General features: G+C 36.6%; 1 protein-coding gene across 1 annotated transcript; it reads left to right on the plus strand.

Annotated features, from left to right (window-relative positions):
• Positions 1 to 163: 163 nt before the first annotated feature.
• LOC139314114 (adhesion G protein-coupled receptor E3-like) lies at positions 164 to 14439 on the plus strand. Its single transcript, XM_070939648.1, has 16 exons — positions 164 to 197; positions 2034 to 2132; positions 2425 to 2556; positions 3340 to 3413; positions 4609 to 4701; positions 6401 to 6575; positions 7593 to 7715; positions 8066 to 8265; positions 9621 to 9779; positions 10192 to 10386; positions 10750 to 10985; positions 11156 to 11216; positions 11782 to 11873; positions 12023 to 12191; positions 13342 to 13440; positions 14380 to 14439. Exons 1-16 carry the CDS (start codon positions 164 to 166, stop codon positions 14437 to 14439), a joined length of 2001 nt encoding a protein of 666 aa, XP_070795749.1.
• The last annotated feature ends 3066 nt before the right edge of the window (positions 14440 to 17505 follow it).

A 17505-nucleotide genomic window follows, 5' to 3' on the forward strand; every position in this document is an offset into this window, starting at 1 on the left:
TGAATAAGAAAGCTACTTCCTTTGGTCAATGGTACTCCTCCTCCTTTGATTTTAGGAAGTGTACATTACCAAAAGATTGTGTTCCTAGCACTTTATAGTTCCTTTATGCAGTAACTCTGGGTGATTGGCATAAAGCAAGTCATTTGTTCACTAATTCAAGAGGATGATGAGGATCTTTTTCAGTTTCCTTATTCTTGGTGAGTAGGCAATTCCCTGGTTAACAAACTGAAGGACAGTGAGAAACAATAGCTTGGGTGGTAGAAGAAATATATCACAGCTAGAAAATCCCATCCTCTACCTAGTTAAAAGGCACAAATGGCAGAATGATTTTCTGCCTCAGATCTTTGAGAATTGCTACCAAAGTGGATAAGATGCTCTTAGAAAGACAAAGCATTTGTGTTGGTAGACCATGATCATAAGGCTTCTGCTGCAGAGTTAAATGACTCCTAGGAAATCTATTCTCTTTGTTGAAGAATATAGAAAGAAGGATAAAAAGGAAAACGTATAGGGAGACAGAAGGGAGAAGCCAATTATCTTTAAAGTTCTCAAGAGTTGCTATGACTAAGTAAAATTGTAATCATTTGTTTTATTGGTCACTTTTGATGTATAAAATATGGTAGTCCAGCTTTATACTTGAGAATCAGATCAGAATAATGGGTGACTCAGTTATTTTTGCATTATTACCCTATGCAAGTTTACAATAACAGCTGTTCTGACTTGAATTGATTCTAAACTCTTAAATGAAAGATCAGGTTCTGTCAACACTCAATTTTGGATTGAGATTATCAGATGCAGCCAATGTGTGCATTCAGGTCTCAGCAATTAATGTGTTTTAGAATATTTTGCAAGATCCCTAGAATTACAATGAATTGTATGACAAACTGGAGGATTTTGTCACAGCCTTTGTGTCTATTGTTTAAAACCCTCTAATTTTTAAAAGGCAAATTTACTACGGTATGTATATAAAAAATCAGTATATTTTATTACAGTGCTGATATGACTTGGGGTGTAGAGTCTTTTCATTCTGACATAATAATCTACTCCATTAATCATTTTTCTTAAGATTACAACAATCCTATTTCTAGTCCAAATATGGTAGTAGATATTTCTCTATTGTAACAAGGACAATTAATGTTTTAATTAAGTCATGAAAAAATGGAATTGCAAATCAAGTTTATGGAAAAGCCATTGGGCATAAATACAAAAAAGCTAGAGAGCCTGCCTCATTTCTTCTATGTATTGGATTTGCAATAGTCTGTGCAGATGAAAAAGGTAGAATTTACATTATTTTCTGGGAAATAGAATAAAGGGGTGCTATTAAATACTGACTGAGCTATGTTGTAAAGGTCAGATCATCTGTGTGTTTTTTGCAATGAACTTCCATTTCCATTATAGTGTTTACCTATAAGACTTACTTTAAAGACCTTTGTCAAAATTGTACAAACATTAACTAACATCATTGTTTAACCCACCCTCATTTGCTGCAATACTTAAAATTCTTTATTTAGAAATGGATTTACCATACTCAGTTCAGTTGGAGAAATTTAGTAGCATGGTATGTATTACTAATATAGTCATTTTATTCCATACATATATAGACAGTCAAATCTGTATCTAAATCTAAAATCTCTTATTAGTAAATATTATGCAGTCACAAGTCAAAGTAGGCAACCTATAAGCCATATCCATCTTCCATTTCTGAATCCAAGTGAAGTCATTTGGCACATATTCTTTGGGGATAGACTAAGCAGCATTTCAGTTCTGATTCTACTTCCTCCTCCATCCAATGCTACCAATGCCTGATTTTACTGGTTGTCCTCTCATTTAATAGTCAGTAATGATGGTCACCTGCTTCCTTTGCTACACATGACTGACACAGATGTTCTAACCAAGCAATGCAAAATGAGATAATATGTGGTGTCATCATGACTCTTTTGTACCCGTGGCAAATGAAGCCAGTATGTCAGGGACAAAGCTGGCATTATGATATTGCAATACACATTTTGTCACTTTTCTCTTGTCTTGCCTTGCAGACACTTTGAAGATGTGCACTTTGAAGATAGCGCACTTCAAATCACATGGTTATATTACCGATTCAATAGAGTACAACTATGAACCATACTATGAGCCAGGTATCTCCACAGCTTCCAATCTTGCACTATTTCTTTGAGTTGTTCTATGCTCTGTCTGGTATCAATTTTGATAGTGTCCAGCCACTATATTCTTTGTACCACAGCTGTACAGCAGATAAATGATAAATACTGTATATAGTATAATTTTTCTCCTCTTTGTCTATGTATATTTCTAAAATACTTGGGGCAGGTGAAGGTTAATGCTGAATGGTTCTGATGGAAAGCGGGAAGGGCACAATAATGTTTGATTTGAATATTTTTTTCATCAAAAACATCCTGTTAATGTTTTCAGAATTTAGTGATTTAATCATGATGAGTACAAGTTGTTGCTGTTGTAGCAGCGATCATGAAGAATACAATGGTACAGATGCTTCTTTCACTCCTTCAACTGATTCTCCCATGTCAAATGTCACTATTAATAAGAGTAAGTATTATTATTCCTCATCTCATTTCAACTGCATAGTCTGGAGATTAATTGAATGCAAAGAAAAGAATGGTGATTTTCAGTCATCTCCAATGTCTTGTTCAATGACAATATTCCATTATGGGTTGTTCAGCATTTTGTTTCTCACAATGGCCAACTAGATGCCTCTGATAGTGCTTGATATAACTCTCTTGTGAACTCTGTGGTGCTTACTACTACCCACAGGTTAATTATGCCCACATGAATGTCTCAACAACTACAAAATGACTGTTCCTTCCTAAACCCTGAAATACATATTTAGAATTCCATTTTAAAACAGTAATAAAACAGCTTTGATGAAATAAGAAGTACAGGTTAACAATGACGAACTGAATTCTGAAATGAAATCCATGTTTTCATGGATAACATTTAATGGCCAGGAGCGACATGAAATATGGGGATGGGGTGCAATATGCAATGTGTTGTGCATTGGTGACAAGTTTAGAAGCTGACTCATACACATTGAAAGATGTTTTTCTTTTTCGTATGTTTTCTGTGAAAATTAAAAAAAGATTAATTGAGCAGAGCATATTTTATGGCTTGCACCACAAAATGGCAAGGCTTAATCCACTGCTCTGAGAAATAATGAACCCCAAATTCAAAGTCTCTGAATCTTGATTCAATTACTATTATTATTCAACCCAATATGCCTACCTGTATAGCATTATCTGCCATTAAAATATTTTATACTTTTTAAGCAGACAATTTTGCATTGTATTTAAATTTTTCTGTTTCCTTTCATAGAAATTCGCCTTTACTGCCAAGATTTAGTGAGGGAAAATGTCAATTTAAATATGTGTGAAGAAGAATGGAAACAAGTAAGGAAACCAGTATGGGTTAATTTTGTGACTGAAATGTATAGTACTGGGAATACAGGATGAAGGACTGAAAGTAGCTGAAGTAAAATAGGGAGTATTGCATTAGTATATTGTGTTTTAATTGTTCTTTATTATTAATTTGTTAATTGCTACGATTTGGAACCTTGAAAACATCTAGAGAGAATACCTTTTTTTTTGAAGGAAGAAATGAAACTGAATTTTTAATTTAAGGGGAATTATTATATTTTGTGATATAAAGACTTATTAGATAGTTTTCTCAACTCTTCCAGGAGAGGCTAAAGGCTAAAACTTGGAGACTTCATCTCTCTCTCTCTCTCTCTCTCTCTCTCTCTCTCTCTCTCTCTCTCTCTCTCTCTCTCTCTCTCTCTCTCTCTCTCTCTCTCTCTCTCCCTCCCTCCCTCCCTCCCTCCCTCCCTCCCTCCCTCCCTCCCTCCCTCCTATATAATCATCTATCATCTATCTATCTTGATCTAAGTTAGGTACTGCCCATCTCACTCTCAGAATGATTCTAAATGAAATTTATATGCTGTGAAAAGTTTCTGGGATTTGCTGGAAATTTATTTTAAAAAGCAGGAGAAAATACATGGTTAACTGAATTATGAAAACAATAGAAACTGAAACCGAGGAGGAAAAAAAGAGCTAAATGATTAATTAGTGGAGTTTTCAGTTTATGGGCTAAATGTATGCTAAAAAGGCCAAAACCCCTGAGTAAGCATACTTATTTATGAATTCTAATTGTGTTTAATAAACACAATAATTTAATAATTGTGTTTAATAATTGTGTTTAATAAAAAATAAACGTATTGGTAAAGCGGCCACCACATTTTCCAGACTAACAAATAGAGTATGGCTTAATAAGAAGCTGACGGAACATACAAAGATCCAGGTCAATAGAGCCTGCGTCCTGAGCAGGACTTTGCAAGGACTGAATAGAAGGTGGAGATAATAGCACTGATCTCTTTGAATTCATTCTAGGAATGGCTCAAGAATGGACATTCATTAGTATATAAGCCTCCTTGTGGCTATGAAGTCTCTCCAGGCTATGTTTCCAATTTATGACAGCATAGACTACCCACTTTTTTAAAAAGTGTGTAGCTGGGGTGGGGGGAAGCTTCTTTGTCCACTTGCCAGCTGAGCTTTGAGAAGAGCATATCATCCTTTTCTTTTCTTTTAGACAAACAATGCATATTGCTCTGAGATGAAACTTTTCTTCAAAGGCTTGACATCCCTCTGTGAAAAGGACACACATCCTGAAAACTCCTTGAAAGTGAGATTTATTAAGAACTGAACAGTTCATAGTTGAGAACAATTTCTTTTTCCTGAGAAGCAAGCCTATGTAGTTTCCTATTGTGTGTATTAATGAAAAATGGGCAGGTGGCAAATTGGGCACTTAAATAAGCTTTTCAAATGATGCTTCAGAATAATTTGTAGCAATGTTCCAATATCTGAAAACCATTATAAACATAAGAGAAGGAAAGGGAAAATGATTCTAATGGAGGTATTTTTCTATATGTGGAGGAAATTAAATAGCAATATTATTTAATCTTGTTATAATCCAGTAAAGTTTAATACAGTTTTCTAACTAGAATTGTATAACTAATAATCCAACATCGATGACTATATTTCCATTAGGGAATCATGTTAGTCTTTGCATCAACACCCACTTATGTCACCTTTAATATTAAGAGATGATATGTAATATAAGGTTTTGTAATAATTTCTGATAAAATGCTTAATAACTTTATTAGTCCTAAATATGTCTCAGGGCTATTTTTTGTTTATAATTAAAAGAAATACTAGAGCAAATAACATTCATAAAGTTGATTATCTACAATAAGAAATCCACAACAAAAAAAATAAAAAGCATTGAGAAGAGATTGAGCCAATGATCCAGTACGTAATGAAAATTAAAAAACACAGGGAAAGAGAATAAAATAGTTTTCTTTTTAAAACCAACTGTGACAATTGAGGGTTTGGGGGTTTTTTTTGCTTTAATTTATATGCCGTCCTTCTCCGGAGACTCAGGGCGGCTTACAATGCGTTAAGCAATAGCCTTCATACTTTTGTATATTTATACAAAGTCAGCTTATTGCCCCCACAATCTGGGTCCTCATTTCACCTACCTTAGAAAGGATGGAAGGCTGAGTCAACCTTGAGCCTGGTGGGATTTGAACTTGCAGTAATTGCAAGCAGCAGATGTTAATAACAGTGCATTAGTCCACTGTGCTACCAAGGCTCTTATTGAGTAATCCCCCCCCCCCATTTTTTAAAAAAATGAACAGTTGAGGTATTTATGTCACTGTGAAACATAAACATAGGCTTAGCTCCAAGATTTGTCAATTTTTATTTCAGGAATGAGCGATAATGGCTGCAGTCATTCAAACCATCTTTTGGTTATGAGTAGTGTATAAACCAATGAAGTGTTTTCTGCATTATTCTCAGAAGAGATTAACACAAATATTTGGATAAAACATTTAAAAGTCTAAATGGCTATTGGACCAGATTATTTGTGGGACCACCTCCCCCTAAGGATATCTGCCCCATTAATTGGATTTGACATTTAACATTTTCTTAAATGTTGCTACTTACAAGACCTAGGAAGTGTGTCTTTTCTGTGACAGCCCCTGCCCTATGGAACCTGCTTCTTCCTGAAGTCTGGCCAGACCCCACATTTGCAACCTTCCAAAAAGTAGTTAAGAACAGGCTCTCCCCATATGTTGGTATAGGATGAGATTCGCATGACAAGAGTATGTTGTGGATTGCATTGAATTATTTAGCTGTGGCACCAGGTCTTTTGGGTTTCAATGTTTGTGTTTTGTTGTAGATACATATTATTTTATTTGAGAATTGTGAGACACTCACAATTTAGTTCAAGATTGGCAGTTCTGTAACTGTTTTAAATAAAATAGATAAATAAGTGAGATTTGCATGGTTTAGCGATCTATTTGCTTTTTGTAATACCGCAGGGCTTGATAAATTCCTTTGAAAACATTTCTGACAGCCGTTCAATCCACTGGGATATTGAAGAAAAGAAAAATTTTTTACAAAATTTGCCCTTCTTAATGGAAGGAATAAGCTCAGTTGCCCTATTAATTACTTTTGAAGAAAACAAACCACAAACTGTGGATCAAAACTCCATGGGTAAGAACCCCACTACTTAGATAATAGTACAATTTGAAGAAGGAAAAAAAGAAAGGCCTCTATTTTTACTGTATGTTTTATAAGTGATTTTTTTTTTGTTCTGAGTCTCCTTTCATTCACCAGCCGTTAGCATATCTTCCTATTGTGCTTTACATAAGCAAGGTATAATTCTGACTTCATTAGTCTGGATATTAGTAATCAGAGCTATTTTCAATTTATTCATTTTATTTATTAAATTTGTATCCCATCTTTCTATGAAATATTAAAGGTTTTTACTGATTAAAGATAGGTTAGAAAACATAAAGTGGTTAATAAGAATAAAATAATAACAAAAGAGGAGGTGGAGTTGCATTATATCAGAGGTGTCAAACTCAATTTCATTGAGGGCCACATCAGGGTTGTATCTGACTTTGGGGGGGCAGGGTGGGTGTGGTCAGCTCGACGTCACTCCTGTTGGGGGTGCCTGTAGGGCCTGAGCGCTCTGCCAGTGAAAACGGGCTCCTGAGCTTCATTTTCAGCTGTTATGGCCTCCTGCAACCCTCTGCCAGGGAAAACAGAGCTTGGGAGGGTCTCAAGCGGCCCTCCTGAGTTCTGTTTTCACTGGCAGAGATACCGCAGGCCAGTCCTTTTCTGTTTCCAGAACAGTCCCGCAGGCCAGATCTAAGCACCCCATGGCCCCCATGCCTTGAGTTTGACACCCCTGGACAGGGGTGGGTTCTACTTACCTTTACCACCAGTTTGCAATGGGATCGTGCGCACGCACTCGCTTTGCTCGTGTGCATGCCTTGCTTCTGCGCATGCACATGTGCAGATCGCTGATGACGACATCCGGGGTGGTGGGCAGGGCCTCCCACCGGTTTTACTACCGGTTCTTGCGATCCGGTCCAAACCGGGAGCAACCCACCACTGCCCCTGCACTATATTATGATATGTGGTGATTATTTGTTATCAGCTCCTGGTTAAAACAAAAATGACCTGCATTCGTTAGATCCATTCAGCATTTCTTTGTCATTCCAGGGATCCAAACAACTCTCATCAGTCTAGAATCCTTAGAAAACAATGAAGCACTCAAGTTAAAAGCTAAAGGAAATCAAATGGCCATCCACCCAATAGCATTGGCAGAATCTGCCACAATCACAGGTATTGCTCATAGCTTGCTTGATTTTTCTACAGAGTAGATCCCAAACTACTTTTACAATCTGCTTTATTGCTCCCTCTCTGTCAGCTGCACCTCAGGATTTTTGAACCTGCAGAAACTTTCATCACTCTGGTTTGGATTAGGGAAATTTCAATCCAAAATCTGTAAAATGCTAAATTAGAAAAGGTGGAGTTAAGGGTAAGAAAGTAGTTGGTAGCACCTATTTTACCAGGAAGTAAATATATGGTCCTACATTGATCCTTTCATTATCAAGATTTTGCCAGGTTGGGGAAAATACACACTCTTTATTTGATGTTATCTTGCTCTCTGATCTTCCTTCTGCCACTTGCAGGTTCAATTGCTGTGGCTTTTATATCATATGCTGGGCTGGAATCACTCCTAAAAGAGACTTTACTGCAGAATGGAACATTCCTGGGTAATGAAACACTGACAGGTGTTTATACTATGAACTCTAAGCTAGTAAGCGTTTCCACCAGCAACTATGAAACAAATATTTCTACCCCAGTCAATGTCACCTTTGAGCATCTCAAGGTATGTAAATGAAGTCTTGTAAATGAAGGTATGTAAATGAAGAGGAAACCAATCCTCTTTTTCTATCCATCTTATGAATATAAAGTAAGAAAAAAATCAGAATATTGAGGAAAATGTAAAGTTGAATAAATGCCTTCAGTAGATCTTATTGTCATTCAAGACAAGACTGATAGCACCACTGGTAAAATCCTCTGTGGTTTGCCACCGGTTCACTGCCCGTGCATGCACGGTGCGCACCAAATACACTGTGCATGCATATGCAGTGCACACCAAACACATGCTTCACATGGAAAAAGGACACTTAAGGTAAGTAGAACAGCGAGGGGGGGGAACAGCGGTACCCGCGCCATTTAGATTTGCTAGAAAGCAGGATTTCCTTCTTTCTAGCAAATATAAATCGCACAGCACAGCTCATGGGTGAAATGCTCCAGGTTCGGACCGGATCGCCCAATCCGGTAGCAATGGCAGCGGGTGGTTCGGAGAACCGGTAGTAAAAATCCCTGCCCCTCCCCCATGCCCAGCTGAGCCACGCAATCATCAGAGGCTTTTTTAAAAGCATTTTTAAAAGCATTTTTTTTACAATCTCTTTGGCCGAAAAAAAAAGCTTCTAAAAGAAAAAAAAAGCCTCTGATGATCACGCTGCTCAGTTGGGATCATCAGAGGCTTTTAAAAGCATTTTTTCTACAAGCTCTTCAGCCGAAGAGGTTATAGAAAAAATGTTTTTAAAACGAAAAAAAGCCTCTGACAATCAGGCAACTCAGCTGAGATTGTCAGAGGCTTTTAAAAGCATTTTTTTTACAACCTCTTCGGCCAAAGAGATTATAGAAAAAATGCTTTTAAAAGTTTTTTTTAAAAAAGTTGGCCACGCCCACCCAGTCCCATTATCCCCACCCACCAAGCCACGCCCACAGAACCGGTAGTAACAAATTTTACATTTCACCACTGGCACAGCTGATTGTTGGAAATATCAGTTCAGACCAACCGGTAGCTTTTTCCGGTAGCTTTTATCACTACCGGTTCACCCGAATTGGAGCGAACTGGTAGGATTTTACCACTGGATAGCACATTTTATTTTAAAAAATCATGATTCTGTGGACTGCAGCTCATTAAAGCATATGTCTTTTAATAATATTTGTTATTGGAAAAAGTGCTATCAGAATCTTTTTGATTTTTTGCCACCATAGATTAACATGAGTCACTACAGTGTCACCTACAAGGTCTATGATGTATACATTGTTCTTTTTGCTCATCTTACACTTGCTTCCTTATTAATATTCAATAACTCTGAAGTGGAGTGTAAAGTAAATAGGGAGATTTTCTCCCTACCTCCCATCAACATTACTTCCCTCTTGCAGAAAAAAGTTGCCCAGGAAAAGGTTCTCTGTGTCCACTGGATTTCTGGTGCCTTCTCCGATCATGGTTGCCAACAGCTCTTTTCTAACAGCACCCATACAGAATGCAGCTGTCAACATCTGTCCAGTTTTGCTGTACTGATGGCCACAACTCACAAACAAGTATGTAACTTTTGAAAACATCTCAGAACTTATCATGGTAAACAGCATATTATTTTTTTCTCACTTATTCAAATATCTCTTGTGTCCTGCTCTTGTCAAGGAAGATAATTTTTATCATTGAAGCTGGGATAGAATAGAATTTCTTTACTCAACATGCTGAAAAGTTTTCCATAATTATTTATAGCCATTCCTCATACATACAGTACAGAAAAATAAACTACGGAATGCTTGTAATCCTCAAGATTTAAAGATCTTGACACTTCATTTCCAATCACAATACAACAAAAGCAGTCAGGTAATAGAATAGCTTTTATATGTAAGTCAGATCTATGGTCTTGATGAAGCGTAAACACATCTTCCTTATCAAAAGGTGGCTCATATGATTTTGAGAACAACTGTCTTCTGTTTACAGGGAGATCTGATCCTCACCATTATTAGCTACCTTGGGTTGTCCATCTCAGTCATCTGTCTCTTCCTGTGTATTGTCACATTCCTCTTCTGCCGCTCCAGCCACAACAGCAGCACCTTCATCCACCTACAACTGAGCTCCTGTCTGTTTTTTGCAGACCTCCTCTTCATAATTGGAATAGATAAAACAGGCAACAAGGTATTTCAGAAGAATATGTGATGCTCTGCTCAGTGGAGAGAGAACCCCATCTTAGTATGCTTCCTACTCAGTTTAAATTAGACTTCTTTTTTCTTTAGATCAAGTGATTTGAATCAGTTTTCTTTGCAAGCCCAATTCTTTTAACATTTTAAATTAGTTTTATAATATTTCCATATATGAAATGAAAGAAAGGTTACTTGGCACATATTTTTCCTGTAGTTCTATTGCTGGAAACATGAGGGTCGGAGAGATATAGTTTGTTCTATTTCTCTCTTTTTCATAGCCCTTTCTTGATTTTCTTTCAAAACCAACAATTCAAGAATCAGATGCTGATAAAGGAATAACATTTTATTTTTGATTCAGATCCTGTGTTCAATCATAGCTGGAATTCTGAAGTATCTTTTTTTGGCCTGTTTTGTCTGGATGTTCTTGGAAGCTGTCAATCTCTACCTCATTGCCAGAAACTTGAAAGTTGCAAATTACAGCGGGGCCAGCAAATATATGAAGATATCTATGTACCTCATTGGTTATGGGTGTCCTGTCCTGATTATAGCTATTTCTGCAGCAATTAAACCTGGAGCCTTTGGAACTCTTTATCAGTAAGTCTTAGCATATGGTTAAAAGCTGCTTCGCTCAGCCAGGTGCCACCAAGATGTAAACTACATGAGCACAATTGCTAGTACAACTCAGGGAGAACAACTCTATATAATACATTGAACTGTTCGCATATCTGTCTAAATTTCTCCTGATGATATTTCTTTTTCTTTAGCTGCTGGCTTAATCCAAATTTTATCTGGAGCTTTGCAGGACCTGTCTGTGTGATAATTGTGGTGAGTAAGCATTGCCTCTCTCTTTTGAACAGCAGAGAAATGAAAGAATCTTATATAACATTTCTTCTAAAATGACTAAGAAAAAGAAAATAAAAACCTGATATCAATATAGCTAAATCAGACACATCATCCTTTTTTGGTTTTTCAGTCTTTACAAGGTGGTGTAACTTTCACAAATAATGTGGTAAAAGACTTTGCTTGGGAACCACATTTAAAATAATGTAGGAAAATCTGTTACACAAATTCATATAATTTCAATATTTTGCCAATGGCTGGAATTTTTATATTATAGGAAGAACTTTTAGGGAAGTGGAAGGAAAGAAAGGCTGAACTGGGGAAGAACATTTGGAATAAAGATGCAAACTTTCATTTCTTCTTCTCATCTGGAATTAAAATAGAAGTGAACATCTACTTACTTAAAACAATCAATTAGCAAAGTATAGGAACCCAAACTAACTTTAGTTTTCTTTCCTTCAGCTCATCTAGTCTTCTTAGGGCATGATCTATTTCTTGTTGTTGTTATCATATTTATCTGAGAAGACTTATTCCCTTCCCCCCCCCAAAGGTCAATCTAGTGTTTTTCTGTCTTATTCTGAAGACTTTGCATGAAAAACTGGCCACTCTCAATTCAGAGATATCTTCAATCAGAAATACCAGGTAAGATCGATCATAAAGTATGAAAATAGGAGTTCAGTATGATCCTGGCAATTTGGCAAAACACTTTTTCAAAATTATTTTTCATAGTATTCTAGACCATATGAAGTTTGTCACAATGTAGGATGGTTAACCTTTTGCTATTGTTGTAGATCACTGATGTTTAAGGCCATAGCCCATGTGTTCATCCTGGGTGTGACTTGGTGTTTTGGCCTCTTTCAACATGGTCCTTTGGAAGACGTTATGGCATACATGTTCACCATCTTCAACAGTGCACAGGGAATCTTCATCTTCCTGGTGCACTGCTTGCTCAACCAAAAGGTGATGTATAGAAGAGCAGAGGTCTGCACTTTGAACAAACAGCACAATTTTGAAAGTCTTATGGTCCATATCCCAAAGGTGCTTTTTCAAGAGGCAACTGGACTTTCTGGCTTTTCTTTGATGATGTTTTGCTTCTCATCCAAGAAGCTTCTTCAGCACTGACTGGATGGTGGGGAATGGAAGGGTTTCATTGGAATGGAATCCTTCCATTCCCCATCATCCAGTCAGTGCTGAAGAAGCTTCTTGGATGAGAAGCAAAGCCAGAAAGTCCAGTTGCCTCTTGAAAAAGCACCTTTGGGACAACCATGACCTGGATGACTGAGAATCTGCATAGAAATTCTTATGGTCCATGTTTTCAAGACTAGCTTCAGGATTTTTTGAGTTCCTGGTACAAAAGTGGTCCATGTCCTCATCTATCAGTTTCTCTCTCATTGAAGAAAAAAAGTGTCTGTGTGGTTAGGAGGTGAATGTCATCTCCCTACAGATAGCCCTCAACTTATGATCATTTTTTAAAGGATGGTTTGAAGTTGCAGCAGTGTAGGAAAAAGTGAGTTATGAACTATCCTGAAGTTATACCTGTCATATCATCTCTGCAGACACATGGTTGCAATTTGGGCACTTGGAAATCAGCTCGCATTTTCAATCCTTGCAACATCTTGCAGAGATGTAATCGTGATTTGCCAACTTTCTCAGTCAGTTTCCCACATGCAAAGTCAATTGGGGAAGCCAGATTTCCTTAACGACCATGCTGATTTGCTTAACAACTGTGTGATTATTTAATGACCATGGTAAAAATGATCATAAAATCGGGTCCAGTCATGAGTTGATTTGTATGAGATGTAATTGTCACATCGCTTAATGACTAAAATTCAGATCCCAATTATGGTTGTAAGTTGAGAATTACCTGTACTAAAAATTGGGCTAAAAATCGATTGAATAGCAGAAAGATGAATTTTAAGAAAAGACAATGAAGAGAAGAAATCTGATGATTATCAATGTAATTATTGAAATATTCAGTAATAAATAAGAACACATTTTTAAAAAATTGTTAAATGTTAACCCACTTTTCATACTTACAAACAATTTCCAGAGTAGGGGCTATTGCATTGAGGATTATTCTTCTGAGTGACTTTGTATTTTGGATCTTCAGGTGAGAGAAGCTTACTGGCGATGGGTATGTTGCAACAAAGACATCAGACCTCCTGTTTCTGAGATAACTATGACCTCTGTTCCCATCAGCAATCCTTTGGTAAGATAGATGTGAGACCGATATATTTAATCAAACTTACAGTGTAGGGGTAACCAGCCTTGGTGCCTATTACAGGCAGTATCTATAGTGTCCAAGACATCAATAAAGTCATTTTTCTAACCCATTTCATTCTTACATTGCAAACACCATCTTTCACAAACAGCAGGCAGTGGAAGAAAACTGGATTATCTTGGATTGACTACATGAATTTCTGAAATACCGGCTTTAGGTCTTCTTTTCCTCTTTTGGTGCTGTGCCAGAGAAATTCGGAAATACGGGCAGTTCATTATTATTTAGAAACCACAATTTGTACTGGCAACTCAATTGTTAAATGATGTAATCACTAAGTGAAACTGCAACTGTGTTTATAATCTTATTTCAGCCTTTCTTTGCTTTACAGATCTGCAAAGGTTATAAATGTAAGGATTTGTCGCAAAGTTACTTTTTCATCATTGTAACTGCAGACTAAAGCAAACTTAATAGAGTTTAAAATTTAAACTCTTGCTAAAGGAGACATTCATTAAATGAGGGCTGAACTAATCCATTAGCTAAAATAATATTTTCTGCCTTTGATTCAAATATTTTAGAGAACTAACATTTGATGGAAAATTATGTAGGGGATGCATTCACTTATTTGCAGATTCTACAAAGTCCTAATTTTTAACTGAAAATTGAACTTTTTCCGCCTACCCACAAAAATTCTGTCATTTCACTTAAAAGCGAAAAGCATCTGAGCAAGTTGTTAAAAAGTGGAGATTGTTGCTAGATTATGATAAAAAATATAATATTGTGCCATGTAAAGATAGCATTTGTGTTTTCTTTAGTTTAGCTTGCTCAGTAAACAAAGATTTTAGCCCAGTCTTCATTTACTATTGTATATTGTTTTTACCTTTTGCTCATTCTAAAGCAAACTTTTAGAGGGTATTGTTTTTTTCCCAGGAAAATGAACCATCTATTAATGAAGTGCATAACCAGAAGATTGAATGGGAAGAACAATGATAGCACACTGTCTCTCCTTTGGACTCTGTTCAGTTGAATGAAACTGAAGAAAATTGGAATATAGTCAGCCATTTTTAATTCTCTTTCCTTGCTGATCTCTGGAGCCACATTATCTCCAATGTGGAGAACTTTCTCCTCCCCAACCCATTCCTTGTTTTAACTCACTTAACCAGAAATAGGGTGGTTAAAGAAAATATAGAGGGGGCAGCTAATCTGCTTGCCACTAACTATAATATGAAGTGGATATGTTGTTAACTAAATTAAAAATACAGAACCTTGAATAACTCTATAATGCAGGATGAATTTAAATCTCTTTTTCATATATCGTGAATATGTTATCACTACTTTTCTTAATGTATTGCATTCTTATGCATTAATATCTTTGTAGATGGAGTATTGGATAAAATGTTTTTATTTCTCAGGTAGATATAGATAATGTTCTGCAAATTATTTAAAGAGGCAGTTTCACTTGTGACTACACTATAAACCAAGTGTCATTCTTTGAACCATCTTAAGTACTATACATCTTTCTCAAGATATGGCTCTTTCCTGTGTTGTTGGAATGCATAGAACACTCTTCTGCCATGATTTTGCTGGTTTTTAAGGAACAATATATTGCTAAAACCAGGGGTCAGCAACCTGCAGCTCTGGAGCCGCATGCGGCTCTTTAACCCCTCTGCTGCGGCTCCCTGTCACTCAAAATATGCATCACAACTGCCAATGTGCGACATCCGCTAGCACATGATTTATTGAGCTTTTCAACCCCCAGTAGGCTAACCATGGATAAATCCAAGAAAATAAAAGTTTTAGAAGAAAACAGAATGTTTAATTCAACTACATATGCTAGTTTTGGGGCCGCTCAAGAAATAGTCAGGCACGGGAAGAGTTTTGTCGCTCCCGGTGTTTTCTTTTCTGTGGGAAACGGGTCCAAATGGCTCTTTGAGTGTTTAAGGTTGCAGACCCCTGGCTAAGACATTGAAGTTAAGTGATTTATACTCCACGTAGGTAAACTTTATTGTTTTGCTTTATAATAAGAACAATACATTAAGTACTTGAATTTATAATTTCACTGGCTGACATTTAATATATTTATTATTTACTTCCTTCCCTTCCCTTTCAGGACTTTTATAAATGTACAATTATATACTTTACATTTGTCTGTTTGCTTTGTATATTCCCAGTGGTTAAGTCAAGAAAGTATCTTGAGATTTATGGTCCAAAGCTCATCAACACCATAATGCATCATGCACGTGAATTTTGGTATTTTAAATATCAGTCATATTTAAATATGTCACTGAGTATTTTTGGTTACCTTTATTAGCTGCAGCTATTATTCCATTTTAATGTCAAGTCACTTTGTAGAACTGCCTCAAATTATAATGCCAGCTGTAGGATAAATAGAATGATAATGATGCCCGAAGTAATTTGGACTGATTGATGGATTGATTCTAATATAAACTCTAATTGGCTGCTAATTATCCAGGAAGCCAGATCTGTTGGCCTTCCCATTGACTTTGCTTGTGGGAAATGGGCAAGGAAAGTCGCAAATGTCAATCAAAGGCTACGGCTCACTACCAATCTCAATAAGATCACTCTAAAGCAAGCATCTAACATACAGTATATATATACACATTACAATAAAATCAGGAGAACATACTTCAAGGATAGCTTTACAAGATTACATTGTTGACATTTTCCTTATCAAGTTTGCCTTAGTTATATGGGGCTGAATCTCTGCTGGCTCAAGTCAATTTCATTCTGCCTTTGTTAAACCAAGTAGTTTTTCTTTCTTTCTGGTAAGGCTTTGTTCTGGAAAGGCAATAATTTCCTTAGAGATATTGGAACTTCATAGACGGGGAAACTGGACCTGGTCTCTGTCATGTCCACAAGGTCAGAGGGAGATAACAATAACAGAGTTGGAAGGGACCTTGGAGGTCATCTAGTTCAAACCCCTGCTCACGCAGGAGACCTGTACTAGGGATTCGAACCGCCGAACTGCCGACCTTTTGGATCAACAAACTCAGTGTCTCAGCAAATAAATCCTCTTTTTTTTCCAACCATAACATCATAAAGGGATAAATACTACAAAGCCAGTTATGGGGCTGCTTTGGGAGCCATTGTCCCATAAACCCAAACCAAGAAATACGCCTAAACAATATCGGGCAATATGTCTTTAATAAGCAAACTGAACTCTAAACAAACTTTTTTAAAACTGCAAATTTCTATATAGTGTGTAGCAAATTTTACTTTATGGATTAGTCAGTACAAATCTATTTCTTGGATATATGTATTGATGATGAATACCATTACTACAGAGAGTTTTTTTCTTTGTATTTGGCGTACAATCTGGCTACAATATACTCTGAATTCCCTAAGAGTATCCAATTTCTATCATCATCACCACAACGTTGAAAATGTCTTTAGAGAAAGCATGAGTGTAATACCTATTTGAGAGCCAGTTCATTGTAATAGTTAAAGCATTTGGCCAGAAACTGGGAGATTGTGAATTCTAGTCTCTTATTGTCCAATGTGTATCCACAAAGTCATCTGGGAGACTTTGATCCAGTCACTTTCTCTCAGCCTTAGGAAGGAGGCACCCTGCCAAGCAAAATGTAGGAATCCGTCCAAGCAGTCTCTGAGAATTTGAATGGAAGGGGAGGAGGGAATTAGGATAATAAGACAGTGCTGTTTACTTCAGTTATTCAGTAGCTGGTATCTTACCATTTGGGATAAATTCTTAACTATTTTTAAGGCAATTCATATTTGCAAAGGTCTGACACTGCATGAATGCCACATGAAGATAATTATCTTCTATAGTAGAATATTAGGAAATATTTGAAAAGTATCTGCTGCCCTCAGTCCTTCTTTATTGGTTGTGAATATTTGCTTTATATTCAACAAGATAGTTTAAAGAGTTCTCTTTTTCAACATAGTTTTAGATGATCCACCAAGATCCAGCTTCTTTACAATGCAGTGAAACCTATAAACAGGCATTGATCTCTCTTCTGAAGGTCTTCCTAAGAGATAAGACAGCCATATCATCTTTGTTCTAAAATAGGAAGAACA

Source organism: Pituophis catenifer, unplaced genomic scaffold, assembly GCF_029215685.1.
Source record: "Pituophis catenifer annectens isolate HBS135680 unplaced genomic scaffold, rPitCat1.0.hap2 SCAF_3, whole genome shotgun sequence".
NCBI classification, from domain to species: Eukaryota; Metazoa; Chordata; class Lepidosauria; order Squamata; family Colubridae; genus Pituophis; species Pituophis catenifer.

Coding starts and splice junctions, on each gene's coding strand:
- LOC139314114 (XM_070939648.1), top strand. CDS start 164: ATGATGAGGATCTTTTTCAGTTTCCTTATTCTTG. Junction 2,557..3,339: donor AAATGTCACTATTAATAAGA/GTAAGTATTATT, acceptor TTCCTTTCATAG/AAATTCGCCTTTACTGCCAA. Junction 11,217..11,781: donor CTGTCTGTGTGATAATTGTG/GTGAGTAAGCAT, acceptor CCCCCCCCAAAG/GTCAATCTAGTGTTTTTCTG.